Genomic DNA, 16,123 nt, shown 5'->3' on the forward strand with positions numbered 1-16,123 from the left:
AGGCCCAATGCAGGCAAGTTACCTGTTCTGTTCCCCAGAGTGCTGCAACTGTGCACACCCAACCATCTAACTGCTGCAACTGTACACACCTTACCATTTAACTGCTGCAACTGTGTACATATTAACATCCAACCGATGCTACTGGGTCTGCCTCTGTCTAAAGTAATCATCTGCATCTAAAGACCCCCATCCCCTTGCTAGAGCCAACCTCGGGTATAATATTGTAACACCCAGACACACCCCTTATTTCCCCACATGCCAACATCTTCAAAGGGCCCCAATATAGCCAGAAGTAGACTCACCCACCTTAGAGACTATACTCAGATTACTTTATTCTGAGGGCAGATCTGTGTTTAACTTTAAACCTTAATCTCTCAGGTGTAAACTTAACCCCTTTGCTTGAGAACTCTGAAGTGACATCATTGATAAACATTGTTAATTTATTAGCCACATGGGGTGATTTATCACATACTGAGAGCTACTGTCTTACTGGGGGTCAAAGTACATGCTGGAATCTGAAGCTTATTGTGTATTCATTATTGTATTCATGCTGGTTGACTTTACCGCCAATATATTCTGGGATTTTTTTATGATTTTAACCTGCCAACACAGTCTGTTATTCTTTTATAAAGCTGTGAGTCTAAATATTGTATGCCTGCTGAGATTTATAGAAAGGTGGTGACACTGGTGGTGTCAGTGAGGTTGAGGTCTCACATAGGGTTGGAAAAGAGCAGAGGACCCAAAACTACTAGCAGCTGCTGCGGGGGTAGCGTTACAGAAGTACCCAACAGTAGTTCTTTGATTGAAAGCTTGTTTATGGACTTTGTGTTTAGCGGTGAGCACCTTCATTGAAGTGCCCTGAAAATTCCTACTGTGGGAAAAATTTGCAGTAACAGACCTCCCAGGGGAACCCTTTTTCATGTAAAAACAGTTTGATACGTAGCAGTATATTTTAGAGGGAATGGATATCACATAAAATAACACTACTCATCTCAGTCTGTTGTTCTTACAACAAAATGTCCCAGCATGCTTAAGGTTCACAGATTGTTGCTTTAAGCATCTGGGTTATCTGTCTGTCCTGTTTTGCTCAGCCTATGAATACTTGGTGCACAATGGATTCCAAGTTCAAATAGATTGCTCTATATATAAACTATACAGTATGTATGTAGGAGTAAGGCTGGCTCATAGTCGGTTCGAACCGATTCGTACTATGTATGGGCAGGCTGAATGTACCAAGTTGATCAATCGATCAACTTGGGTATAACCAGCCTGCCGGATTGTACATATGATTATCACTAGCGGATCCATAGCTGCTAGCAATAATTACTGTCTTCTCTAGGAATAATTGCTGTCTTCTCACGGCAGGGACAGCTTCCATTGCACCCCCCCATACAATGGTTCAGCAGGAGGGATACCCCTGTCAACACTGTCCTTCAATGCCGGAAAGAAAATCACTCTGTGTATGGCCTGCATAGGATGGCGATTTACAATAAGTTCCAATAGGAAGGATAATCCACTATCCTTGAATGGCGCCTGTTGGGGTGCATAGATCTCACAGTATTCTCCTGGCTCAGTCATCTGACTGCAGATTGAGATGGGTGGTGGTGTATTTTTTTTATATAGGTTTATATATAATGGGATTATGATATCTCCTATACAGCTACCTGGTTTCAATCCTGAATCACATATGTTATCATTGTTTTTTTGTTTACATATATAATAATATAATACAATTTAAACAGGGGTATGAAAAATTAGGATGAAATATAATGTTTTCTATAGATTTGTCCACACATGTCAATTCAAGGAGATAAACACAGATTCTTTAATCTGTATGAATTAAAGAGATTATGTCAGGAAACAAGCAGTGCGGTTGCTTAAAACTGTAGATGTAAACTGTTCTATGAGCCGGGTCAGATGTATTTCTCATAGCGTGCTCTACAGAGGACCATCTGTTAGATGCCTCTCATTTACACATGGTTGTCAACTAATTTATCAATTCGGCCTCTGAAAGGCAAACTTGATTCAGAGAAACTGAAAGGACAACACTAGAATTAAGGAAGAATCCTGGAACGACAGTTATATGAAAACACATGTATACACAAGAAAAGAAATTAAAGCATGCGGGCAGGAAATCATGGAAAAAAGAGCTTACATTTGCTATGCAGATTGTCAAAGAACAGTTTGACATGTTTCAAAGAAGATTTGGATGAGAAAAAAGGTTCCCTCCACTGCACATGGTTATTTTTTTTCTAAAACAATCCAGTTATTAAATTATCACATTTTTACCTGACAATCAGGAGCACAACTATGTGTTAAGGTTCAATTCAAAATCATTATGGGAACCACAAGCTCTATATTCTCTGTAAATGTAATTTCACTTGTCACAGAAAATACTAATTGCCTTTATAGAAATGAAATAGGGATTTCCGAATGAATGTAATTTTGTTTTATCCACTTTTACTTCCCCTTTGCTATTTCTACCTGCCTAGATCAATGTGAAACCAGAAAGCGTTGGACCCCCTGTGATTCCATGCCTCAAAAGAGCTGCAGTCTTTCATGGCTGTAGTTGATGGGCATCGATTTATAGAAACTGTAGAAACAATGCACAAGCATTGATGCTACCCACTTTTTAAGTGTGTTAAACTAATTGAAAAGACTCTACATATGTTACCCCAACGTTTCATATTTCTGGTATGTGTCTGTTGTACCATGTACTTGTATTACAAAGTATCTTGTTCATTTTGCATTGCTTTCTTTGAGTGAAATACCTGGTAATCCTGCCAGTCCCCATGCTTTTGTATTTTAAACTGATCATGCTAGGCATGGACGTACATCCTTGCCAGGGTGGGCAGCTTTCATCTTTGCATTCTATTTGGAAGCATCCTCCAATGATTACACTTGTAGTAAGATTAGGGTACTGCTGGTTTCTGACTCCTGATGACACCCCCCAGTCTCCTCCCCTATATATATATATATATATATATATATATATATATATATATATATATATATCTGACAAAGGTGAGCGCACCCCTCACATTTTTGAAAATATTTTATTATATCTTTTCATGTGATAACACTGAAGAAATTACACTTTGCTACAATGTAAAGTGTACAGCTTGTATAACAGTGTACATTTTCTGTCCCCTCAAAATAATTCAACACACAGCCATTAATGTCTAAACTGCTGGCAACACAAGTGAGCACATCCCTAAGTGAAAATGCCCAAATTGGGCCCAATTAGCCATTTTTCCTCCCCAGTGTCATGTGACTTATTAGTGTTACAAGATCTAAGGTGTGAATAGGGAGCAGGTGTGTTAAATTTGGTGTTATCACTCTCACTCTCTCATACTGGTCACTGGCACCTCATGGCAAAAAACTCCCCGAGGATCTGAAAAAAAAGAATCATTGCACTACATAAAGATCATCTAGGCTATAAGAAGATTGCCAAGACCCTGAGCTGCGACCAAAGCAGTTGAGTGCATATGCTCAGTGTCATATCCAGAGGTTGTCTTTGGGAAATAGATGTATGAGTGCTCCCAGCATTGCTGCAGAAGGTAAAAGGGCTGGGGGATCAGCCTATCAGTGCTCAGATCATACGCTGCACACTGCATCACATTGGTCTGCATGGCTATCGTCCCAGAAGGAAGCCTCTTCTAAAGATGATGCACAAGAAAGCCTGCAAACAGTTTGCTGAAGACAAGCAGACTAAGGACATGGATTACTGGAACCATGTCCTGTGGTCTGATGAGACCAAGATAAACTTATTTGGTTCAGATGGTGTCAAGTGTGTGTGGTGGCAACCAGGTGAGGAGTACATAGACAAGTGTGTCTTGCCTACAGTCAAGCATGGTGGTGGGAGTGTTAAGGTCTGGGACTTCATGAGTGCTGCCAGCACTGCAGAGCTACAGTTCATTGAGGGAACCATGAATGCCAACATGTACTGTGACATACTGAAGCAGAGCATGATCCTCTTCCTTGGGAGACTGGGCCACAGGGCAGTATTCCAACATGATAAGGACCCCAAACACACCTCCAAGACGACCACTGCCTAAAGAAGCTGATGGTAAAGATGATGGACTCTAGACCTAAACCCTATTGAGCATCTGTTGGTCATCCTCAAATGGAAGGTGGAGGTGGAAGTGCACAATTGTCCAAAATGTCTTGTTATGCTTTTGAAATAACAGTGCCCTTTACTGCAAACACCTGCACTCACAAACCATATAGGCTGGTGTGATGGTCAGGCGTTCACAAACTTTTGGTTCTATAACATATGTTTCCACACTGCTACCATGGGTTTCTTCTGGGTGATCCTGTTTATTTCCAAAATCCAAACAGACACTTGTTTGTTATTTCATCGGGTCCTAGGGAATATATGCATATGTGTAAATGTAGTAAAAGCAATTAGGCTATAAAGTCCTAGGGGGGCAACAATTAATGTGAAAACAAATATGAGGAATGTTTTAAATAAATTACTATACCTTGGATAAGGATGGTTGAAAAATCTGAAAATCCAGTGTCATCCCTGACATCCATTATCTGAGCTCCGCCTTGAGGATCTGTGAGGAAAACATAGAAGATCTCCAAACCCTCAGGATCATCATCATCTAGAATTTTAATGGACACCTGAGTTTCACTCTGACCATCTAGCATGGTAATCAGAATAGCTTGCTCTTCAAAGTCCAGATCTTCAGTTGCCCAAGAAATATTTCTGGACATGTGGCTTTGCTCAAAGGGCAGTCCCTGCAATCCATTCTTGGCCTTTCGTGCCCCAAAAGTTGTAAGTGTGACATGAACAATCCCACTGGAACCTTGAGTTCGCTTTACTTGAATAGTCACGGTATTTAGTGCACTATTGTTTGAATCTTCATTGATATATGTTATGGCAGGCCCAATGCTTAGCAACCCAGACATGAAATCATTTGCCAATATTGTTACAGATGAAAGACTGTAATCAAAATGTAGTCTTGGCTTCTGGTGATAGAAATCAGTACTTTCGACAGATGTTAGGTTAACATAAAATAATTCATCTAGTTCATATATTTGATCATTAATTATTGAAATATTTATTACTGAGGAGATCTGACCTTTCTCAAAAAACAGTTCTCCATTTAAAATGGGCACAAAATCTTTTTTTTCTTTGGCACTTCCTGAAATGGTTGTGAAAGTTAGTTTTGTGTTGTTGCCATGGAAACCAAACAACCGCTGAACATGTAGTGACACAGTCTGGTTGTCTTCTTGTACTACAATGTACCTTGAATTAGGGGAAAACTGGAATACTCCCATTGGTTCAAATTCTGCATAAGTAAATCCTGATCTGTAAGACAACGTGGAGAAATACATTTTATTCTGTGGGTTGCAACATAAATGTTCCCTGCCCTGAAAAAAAATGCTACAATCTTCCATTAGTTAGTAGATGAAAGTGGATTTTGCATGCAAAATTAACAAATAATAACTATACAGTTTAAGGCACAGTAGGTACTCTATGACACTGATCCCATCTGTGTTCTCAATAGATGAGGCAGCTAAAAAAATTGCTAAAAAAGTCAGTGTATTAAACAAGTAAACATTTTAAAATACATCTATTGCCAAATTTGGGGAGTGGCAATGAGCATTAAAACCCCTTTAGAATTTTATTGATACTGGTAGCACTGAACGGCTAAGGAAGATGATCTGTTTTCATCTAAATCCAACAAGAGATGGAGGAAGTGATCCATGGGGCAGGTGAACTTATAACGACATTAGTATGTGTGGACCTCGATGGAGTCCCTGACTGTTGCCACTCTAGTTGCAATAAGAAGATCGCTCATCAGAAGGTATAACCCTGGATATGTGGTTAGGAGCTTCTAATGCCAAACAGTCACATCACTTGGAGGTTCATTTGAATTGTTTACAGTATTTGAACAGAAAAGTCAGATGTATGCAGGACAAGTCATCTGCGCTCACTGCAATCTGGTCAGGCTGACACTCAGCGCTAATCCAGTCCTAAACAAGGCTACAAAGATCTTTTCTTTCTGATACCATTACAGATTATTGTTCAAGCCCTGGGGAGAGGGGAGTCCAGTTCCCCTCAAATATGTTGTCTATATCTGACATTTGTCAGATACTATGCATAAATCCCATCAACATCTGAAACTGTGGCAGGTGCCCGGCCTTTTAAAGGAAAGTGTCCTGCTGCATCTTTTCACTGGTATGATGGACTGAGGCTGCACTCTGTCATTGTTTACGTTATCCAGTAGTTAAATTTTCCCATTAGGCATGCCATTCAGATGCACTTCACCAGTTTCGGGCTTACTCGTAGACTAAGCCATACACTAAGCATTAGAGGGATGTGGCTAGGCATGTGCTAAACGGAAAAATTTGTTTTGTTTCAGATAGTTTTGCTTATAAATTTTATGAAAAATTCAAATAGCTGGTTGTTAGGGAGCAGGCCAGGAAGCTGGCCTCTGTGTCCTTAATAACCAATGACTCATCAGCTGTCAGCAGGCTTCACCACTGACAGTTAAAATTATGGATGAGCCGAACACCAGAACATGCGAACGGGCAAAAAATTTGTATGAATAAGCAACACTGTTAAAGTTTATGGGACACGAACATGAAAAATCAAAAGTGCTAATTTTAAACGATTACATGCAACTCATTGCCATAAAAATTTTTTGGGATCCGGGGCTGTCCCAGGGGACATGTATCAATGCAAAAAAAGGTTTTAAAAATGACAATTTTTTCAGGAGCAGTGATTTTAATAATGCTTAAAGTGAAACAATAAAAATGAAATATTGCTTTAAATATCATGGCTGGGGGGTGTCCTTAGTATGCCTGTAAAGTAGCACACCGTTCCCCTGTTTAGAACAATACCACAGCAAAATGACATTTCTAAAGGAAAAAATCTAATTTAAAACTGCTTGCAGCTGTAATGAATTGTCTGATCCCCGGTAATATACAGTAGTTAAAAATAATTGAAAGTAATTGAAAAAGACACCATGGGGACCTGGTCCTGCCCCAGGGGACAAGTATCAATGCAAAAAAAGTTTTAAAATGATAGTTTTTCAAGAGCAGTGATTTTAATAATGCTTAAAGCATAGGTGCTGCCAGGGTGTGGCTATCGAGGCTGGAGCCCCGAATGTGAGCCCATAGCCCCAAGTCTCAGTGGGTCGTGGCTGAGGCGGGTGGCATTGGAGGGGAGGAGAGACGAGTGGGCGGATCTGAAGGGCTTGGTATGGATTTTAGAGGGACCCCTACGCCATTTGTTTTTTAAAAATTGGCACAGGGGTCTCCTTAATATCCATACCAGACCTGAAGGACCTGGATGGATTCTGGGGGGACCCCCACGCATTTTTTATATTAAAAGGGCCTGGTAATGGACTGGGGGAACCCATGCCATTTTATTCAAAGATTTTTATCTATATTGCCAGGATCTGACAATTCATTATAGCCGCAAGCAGTTTATATTACTTTTTTTTCTTTAGAAATGTCCTTTTGCTGTGGTATTGTTCTAAACATGGAAAAAAGGTGCTACTTTACAGGCATACTGAGGACACCCCCAGGCATGATATTTAGGAATATTCATTTTTTTATTGTTTAATTTTAAGCATTATTAAAATAATTGCTCCTGAAAAAACAAAGTTTTTAAAACTTTTTTGCATTGATACATGTCCCCTGGGGCAGGACCAGGGTCTCCAAACACTTTTTATGGCAATAACTTGAATATAAGCCTTTAAAATTAGCACTTTTGGTTTTTCATGTTAGTGTCCCATAGTCTTTAACAGTGTTCCATGGCTTTCAAATTTGCCACAAACACCGCCTAATGTTTGGCTAACAGGCGAACATCGGGCTCATCCCTAGTTGGAATGTACACAAAAGAATGTTGGCAATGAAAAATTCAAATTCCACGTTTTTTTTTTTTAATTTTGGTGTGGCATTCCACTTAAAATCTATAAAATCATTTTTTTCAGAATTTTTTATCGCAGTATTCTTTTGTTTACATTTCAGCTGTTAGTGGGGAAGCCATTGGTTGTTAGGTATGTGGCAGCTGGTAGCTATTCTTCACATAGAATTCAAATTAGTCGATCCTTTTTTGACCGATCCAAATTCGAAACTTTATGAAAAATTGGAATTAGTTAGAAAATAAATTTACAAAATTAACCAAATTTCATCTATTTGGTTATTTTACTATTTCATTGAGAGATTTGGTTACAACCGAATCTCCGAATAACCAAAAATATCATCCAAATTCATATTCGGACCTAAACTAATTGCACGTATCTAGATGTAGCCAATGTGAGAGGACTTAGCTGAAGCTGGGACTTTAACTGTAGGTTAGTGATGAACATTGACATAATTCGGCCTCAGTGTCCCATCACATTTTATTGATGTCTGGGTTCCAGTGGAGGGGATTCACCCACTCTGTTTGTCCTAGAGACAAAAAATTGATTGGAAATACATTTTACATTTGTTACCAGAACAGTAATAAGGGGAAACCCCCTACGAGGATATCAGTTCAGCTTTCTAAAATAAACTTTCCTTTCACTTCCAGTTGTGTTGCTGGGACAAGCAAGGGGAAATCCAAAAGGATGCAGAAGACAAAAATTAAAACATGACAGCAGTTCTGACCACTGACTACTGCAAAACAACCAAAGTATTTGCCAATTGATCCTTAAAGATTTATTGTCATAACTCCAGAAAACAAACTTGCTAGTAATATTTAAATGTGACACTCATTCTTTAGAGTTGAAGTGTTTCATATGAATTGGTAAGTATCGTAATTTCTATTTGTAGAACCATTACCAAGTGGGCAAATCTTTCAATCTACAGAGTGGCAAATGTAAAGCACAAAACAGAAAAAAGTTGAGTATGATTATAATGAGTAATGCAACCCTTGAAAGTTCACTAGTTTTTGTTAAAGTTTTTATATTAAATAGATTTTCAAAATTAAAATGTCCCTGTTTAAATGTTTGCTGCAAATAAAAGAATGGTAAACTGTATGCAAAATGTCTGATGGGACGTGAGCCATTATAGACAATTATTTACACTTCTGTTTTTTAATCTTGCAGTTGTAGCACCATTGACTATAAGAGCACAAATCTCATCAAGCATTTTGCCTGCAGCTTCCAATACTTTCACCTGCAGCAAAATACCAAGTGTAAATGAGTCCACTTCTTTAGGCAGTCAAGTATCACATTTCTGTTAAACTGCAAGAGCAAAATTATAAAACAGCTTGTAGTAGTCTATAAGCACCTATACATATTACAAATAGTTTCTTGTTTAATATATCCAGTCAGACAATCCAGAAATCATTTAACAATATTGGTTCACTCATATACTAGTGATATATTTTTTTTTATATATTAGAGCCATTCTGCTCATGGCGTGATTTGTCTTATATATATATTACCATATGGTTTTAGAGGTTAACAAACCGTAATGAGAAAAATTACTGTGGGGGGCAAGCCTGACAGCTAGTGCATCTGTTTGTCTATGCACGCACTTCAGTACAACCTGCCGTCCTCACAGCCTGAGGTCAATGGTGTGAATGAGGAGAAATTAGGCTGCTTGCTGATTAAAACAATGAACTAAATGTCATTAGAGGTAAAAGAAAAAATGTACAACAAAATAACATTAGTTGCCCAACAAGTTATTTATATTATGCGGTATGCCTTTTTTAGTTGTTCTTCAAGTTTTTTTTTTTTTTCAGTTTCCTGATTAGGAAATGAAGAATATAAAATTATGCAAATCACCTTTACCCTCAAATTTGCACTGTAACATTCTAAAACAATGTCAGAGACACAAAATTTGAATGAACATTTTAAAACAGCACACAAGAAACTACATGAGAAAGAACACGTTGCTCTTACTTTAAACGGGCACCACTGGGCACACTGCTACTGAGACCAATCAGCTGTAATGAAAAGCCCTCAGGCCCGCTAGTATTTGCCTCCAGGTAAAGTGGGATTGATTTTCTTTCTTCTCCATGTGTAAAGACAACGACGCCTAGCAAAGATAAGAATCACATCAAAACTTACTGAATGCATTCATCATAGTTCTTATCTTTTTAACAAGAGATATCCAAAACCTGTAAGAACAGTATTCATTTCTCAAATCAGCATAAGCTAAACAGCTGATAAATAAACCCCATTATTACTCTCAAGTATAGGGAACAGTTTTTTGGGTATACAGCAATATTTTATTTTTTTAATTACAGGATTACTTTTTTTGGGGGGAGATTTGGTCTTCTTCCATTGGAATTTCTTTGTGATAATGCTTAGATTCCAATTGAATCCAGAAGTTAGCTGTATTTGCTGGGTTGTTGTTGTATACATGCAGCTGCTTTGTTCCGCCGCTGCGTGTATACAAAGAGGTGGGGATGCTTGTGACATCATTGACCTAATATGGTCACATGGTTAAATTAGGTCAAAGGCTTATGTACTGTATTACTAAGTATCTGCCTCTCTTTTTATTTTTGCTTTTGAACTTTAGTGGGGAAGGGTTTAAAATGTCTGCCATATTATTATTGCATTCTGTTTTCTGAGTGACCACTGTGGAACAGGAAGTAAAAAGAAATGTTCCCAAAATAAGATATAGACAGCCATAAAGAGAGAAGTTCTGACCCCACTCCACTTTATTGCTCTCTCTGTGCCCACTGGAGATGTTTCCACTCTAATGCCACGTACACACGACCGGACTTTTTGAGGGACTAGGTCCGACGGTCTTTCCGACGGACTTTCGGAGGAGTTCCGACGGACTTTCAAACGGTCAAACGGTCTTTCAAACAAACGGACTTGGCAACACACAATCACACCAAAGTCTGATGGATTCGAACGTGATGATGTACGACGAGACTAGAATAAGGAAGTTCATAGCCAGTAGCCAATAGCTGCCCTAGCATCTGTTTTTGTCCGTCGGACTAAAATACACACAAATGGATTTCTCGGTCCGGCGGCGTTCCGGTGGGAAAATTTAAAACATGTTCTATTTCTAAAGTCGGCTGGATTTTTGGCAAGCAAAGGTCCGATGGAGCCCACACACGATCGAATTGTCCGACGGACTCGTTCCGTCGGACCTTTGCTGTCAAAAAGTCCGGTCTTGTGTACGTGGCATAAGTTACTGTTTCCACTATACCACTATCACTTGGTGAAGGAAATCCTAGCCAACAGGGACATGGACACGATAGGAACCTGATAGTGGTTCTATACCTTGTCCCTTTATTCAAAACAACTTTAAACATTTTGGCTAGTTTAAACTTTATGTTAATTTTAAGACCCCATTCATATATGATTTACACCTAAATGTTACTTCAAACTGAAACCCAAAAAAGTACACAAGTTTCTTTTGGGGCATAGGAGGCAGGCATTTTGACCCCAATAGATGTCAGTGGGAGTGCCTGAAAAACATGTGAAATAAAAAAAGAAAAATGTTTCCTTGCATGGTATCTAGTTGTACATTAACTAAAAGTTATTTGAAATATTGCTCAAGCCTGAAGCACATACAAAAATACCTGTACAAACCCTCAAAAAACACCTGAAAAATGACCAAAGATGTTCAGCGTAACTGTGAATTGAGCCTAAAGCAGACATCTCCAGCAGTACATACTTTCCACTTGCACCCCCACTGCTCTCTGGGAGAGAAAGAAAACCCCTGTGCAAGCTATGAGTTGCCAGAAATGTAGCTAACATGGGGTTATAATGTCCCCAATTGATCGATCTGCTAAGTCCAGCATTGTCACATGACTAAATCGTATGCTCCGTTAGACCTAGGAACACCTGGAATTTTCTTTAGCTCCCAGTGCTGAACAAAGCAGTGAAGTGAAGGAAAAGCTTGGGGTGGGGGCATTATAGCAAACATTGCTTTGACCTCAGTGGGCAATTCACTAGTTGCTTTAAGGCCTAAAGCTGCGTACACACGGGCGGACTGTATGGCCTACTTAGTCCGTCATACAATCCGACGGACAGTCCGTCCTACTTTCGAATGAACGGACTTGACCACACACGGATGCACAAACAGTCCGTCGAAAGCTTGCGCGATGACGTGTACAGCACGTACGACAGGACTAGAAATAGGAAGTCCAATACACAGCAATGCAACCTTTCGCCGTGTAAATCCTTTCTGAGCATGCGCCATTCTTAGTCCGTCGAACTAGCCTACTGACGAGCGGATTGTCCGCTGAAACCAAAGTATGACGGACAGTATTTCGAAAAATCCGAAATACTTAGTACGCCAGACTGCACGCTGAAAAAGTCAGCTGAAGCCCACACACGAGCGGACTGTCCGCTGAAATGTGTTTCGACGGACTAAGTAGGCCATACAGTCCGCCCGTGTGTACGCGGCCTCATGCGCACTTTTACAGTGATGTATTTTTTGTTCTGCTTGTAAATGCACCTATATGTTAGCCTATGTGTCAATGCACACATAGGCATTTACAGGCGTATTAGAAGAGGAGTGTATACAAGCAGAAAAAAAAAACACCAGCATGTAAACGAGAGGAGCGTTTGGGCAGAAAAACCGTGGAACATGCATAAATGTGCTTAAACGTTAGATGTGTTTATTCTTCTTTGCATGTTTGTGCATTCATGCATTGTAATGGCCACAATAAATTCATATACTGGCCAATAGAATGTGTTAACATGCATCTGTGCAAAAGCGCATTAATGTGTGTGCAATATGTGGCTTTTACCATGTTTTTTAAGTAACTTTTCTCTTGCCAGAACCCAGGAGAAAAAGCTTTCAGAGGACCCGAGCAAATGCTCAGTGTACATAAGGCCTAAAGTGTATCTCTAGCAACATTTATTTGGTTCTGGATGGAGAGGGGAAGGATTAAAGTCCCAGTCAGGTTTTTATTGCTGTCTGCTCCTCTCTATTATGTTTGTCAATGCAATTAAAGGTTAGAAGAAATCTTTCAGTAGGGACATTTTTAGTGACAACTGTCAGAGAGAGATTTCTTCTCACTTTATCTGCATCTTTTTTAATTGCATGTTCACATAAATACCAGTAACTGTCCACCCATTCTCAGGTAAGTCAGCACATTTAAATGGTAAGGAATTGGTCATTTAAAAGATTCATTTATTCAAGCTGATGCAGAAAAATAACCTCATGCGTGCTTATACTGCATTACAATACCAAAATACAAAAAATACAATACAAAACTGCTAATTAAGAATTAAATACACAAAAAAAATGTTATTTACCAACATGTGTTTCATTAGATTTAAAGTGGATGTAAACCCGATTCATGAAATTTGAGCTGGGCACATATATCTGCAGTTTTCTTATCTCTCTTCAAAGCACTATGTCCCGTAGCTGTCTCCTGCTCAATTCTTCTGTTATCAGCCTGATAACTTCTGACAAGTTCTCTGTCAACTGAGATAAAAGCAGCCTGATTTTTGTGTTGGGCAGGATGCTATAAATAGATTAAGAGAGCCCTGAATGATTCAATGAACAGTTCTGAAAGTCTCTACCTATGAGGAGAGGGGGTGTGTGCCTTTGCTCCAATCAGCTGTCTTGGCTGTATGCCCTGGCTTCACTGCGGTGCTGAACAGGGAGAGAAACTCTTCTAACACAATCTGAGCTTTCTAAAGTATATATAAAGCTGGAGACAGCAGACATACATGTACAACATATGTAGGGACATTTGTTTCATCTCTGTGTACCATCTGAGGCTGTTCGCTTCACTGGGTATATGTGAGGGTTTACATCCCTTTTAATATATCAATAAATAGAAAATAATTGCCTGTATCAGGAAGGAAAACTCCGTTTTATCAACTATACAAAAAAATGATACATTTAGAGTTAATATATGGCTACATTCAGGCAGCTGTCTGTAATTATTACAAAGATAAACCGTAATTGTGTCCCTGGTGAAACTACAAATAAAATGCAGAATCTGTAGCCATAGTATAAACTTTATTTTCCCTATAATCAGAGTGCAGAATGTAATCCAAAAATCCAGTGTATATATTATGTTTAATGTTATTCTTATAGAATACTATTTTTAAAGAGGAAGTAAACCCTGATGGGTTTACTTCCTCTTTGATTCCCTGCAAAGGTAAAGCATAATGGACTACTATGCATCACATAGTAGTCCATTATGTGTCACTTACCTGACACAGGGGCCAGCGAAGTCACCGCTGTCCCCTGTAGTTCCGAGCGTCCATCTTCTTGGTGGGTCTCGCTGCTCCGGTGCTTTGATTCGCCCTAGCCGCGATGACATCACTCCCGTGCATGCGCATGGGAGCCGACACTCGTGGCATATCGCAGCGATCTGCGGCCTGCCCAGTGCGCCTGCGCGCCGCTGTCTACGGCGCATGCGCCGTAGACAGTCGTGACTGTCTTCGGGTAAATATCTCCTAAACCGTATAGGTTTAGGAGATATTTCTTGGACCTACAGGTAAGCCTTAATCTAGGCTTACCTGAAGGTCAAAGTGGTTTGTAAGGGTTTACAACCACATTAACTAATTTGAATTGCATTTTATATTGCATAAATAGATGGAAAAAGACTGCATAAAATATTCAGTTTTCTCACTAATATGTTTTCCTTGTTAATCATTTTATAGACAGATAGATGCATGATAGGGATTTAGAATAATAATGCATTCAGAGAAAAATAAAAGAGCATAGAAACAATAATGGAGAGAAACCATGATTGGCGAAAGAGGTCACTAATACCAACAAAGAACACAACACAGTGTAGATGGAATAACAGATATTACATAAACTCTCACATTGGAGTTCAAAAAATTACATAATAACATAAGCTGTTCATTTTTCCCTTTCAGTTAGAAAAGAAAATACCGGCTTATATGCACTTATTTCAAAGACATCAGAAGCCAGCCTACAATTATATGAGCAATTAGCATATTCTGTTTTCTATTTAGGGGAAACCTTATGCTGTATATGTTACGTAAAATCAGGTAATGACTACAGTTTTGTAAGATATGTTCTGTACTTGCAGACTAGGATCAGAGTACACATATATGCCCAAAAATGTATGTAGACCTTAAAATTCACCTTGTGCCTGAGCTATGGACATTAAAGCATTAAAGCAGAGCTCCCCCCAAAAGAGGAACTTCCGCTTTAAGGGCTCTTCCACTGCTTCTGTTTGTAGAATGGAGATTTTGGGGAGGAAGGGGGGATCGAATACCCGATCTTGACAGATACCCACCCCTTCTTCTGCTTCGATCACCTAGGCGATCAGAAGTGGAAGTTCTCTTTCCCTCCTCCCGAAGTTTTCTGGTACACATGTCAGGTTCCAGAAGACTGCAGGACCAGTCAGAGTGCAGCGCCACTCGCACACGGGCAATGGGCACCCAGCTGTGAATTTGCAAGCTGTAAAGATGCAAACGAGGGATGACACAAGGAGAAAACGGCTGGGGTGAGCACACCGCTGGATAGTGGGACAGGTGAGTGGCTGTTTTTTATTAAAAGTCAGCAGCTAGTTTTCGTAACTACTGACTTTTAATTTTTCACTTAAAAGACAGGAGCTCCACTTTAAAAGAGCTTAGAAACAGGCCATTTCTGATCTGTCTAGCTGCTTGTACTGTGAAGTAATTCATTCTGAAACATACTCAAAGAACACAACAAAGACCCTGAAGTTGGTTTCAAACAGCCAAGAATCATGTACTGGTTGTCTACATTAAAAGGCTGACAGTCTGCCAAGATTCTGCTGTAATAGAAAGTAATAAAGAAAGAGCTAATATTTATGTGCCTCTGTTGTGAACTTTGAAGACCAATTTCTTCACAATACCTAGAGCTACAGAGGAGGATGAAGTTTATGATTAAAGTGTTTTTACTATTTGTTCAGAATATGTAAATACTTTAGTTTGTGCACTGGTTCACTTTAAAAGACCAACACTAACAAAACAAAGATCTCTGATAGTGGTTACAGAAATCTATGCAAACTCTTCTGGGGATTTTCAGCACTAAAACAGAAAGTGATGGTCCCTAGTGCTGAGAACAATAAAAAATAACACAGGTTTAAAACATCTCTACTAAAAAGTGTTTTTATTGCAATCAACATACCCATTCTGGATAAAGGAAATTGAGAGTTTTCATTTTCCTGAAAATTTGCCATTTCCATGAAATGCATTACAATAAATTGGGAAAGAGACACTAATGTGGTTCTGGTGATTTA

The 16,123-nt window shown here is 39.2% G+C and overlaps 1 protein-coding gene across 2 annotated transcripts in view; it reads right to left on the bottom strand.

Annotated features, from left to right (window-relative positions):
• The window catches only part of ADGRV1 (adhesion G protein-coupled receptor V1), a 710,193-nt gene that overhangs the window by 352,133 nt on the left and 341,937 nt on the right, over positions 1 to 16,123 (bottom strand). For both annotated transcript variants that reach the window (XM_077462401.1, XM_077462400.1), the window contains 2 exons: positions 9,855 to 9,990; positions 4,485 to 5,320 (listed from right to left, as the gene is read on the bottom strand). In XM_077462401.1, the coding sequence (XP_077318527.1) occupies positions 4,485 to 5,320; positions 9,855 to 9,990 (972 nt within the window). The remainder of the gene's footprint in view (positions 1 to 4,484; positions 5,321 to 9,854; positions 9,991 to 16,123) is intronic.

This window comes from Lithobates pipiens, unplaced genomic scaffold, assembly GCF_037356315.1.
Source record: "Lithobates pipiens isolate NorthernLeopardFrog02 unplaced genomic scaffold, aLitPip1_a1.2 Scaffold_3, whole genome shotgun sequence".
NCBI classification, from domain to species: Eukaryota; Metazoa; Chordata; class Amphibia; order Anura; family Ranidae; genus Lithobates; species Lithobates pipiens.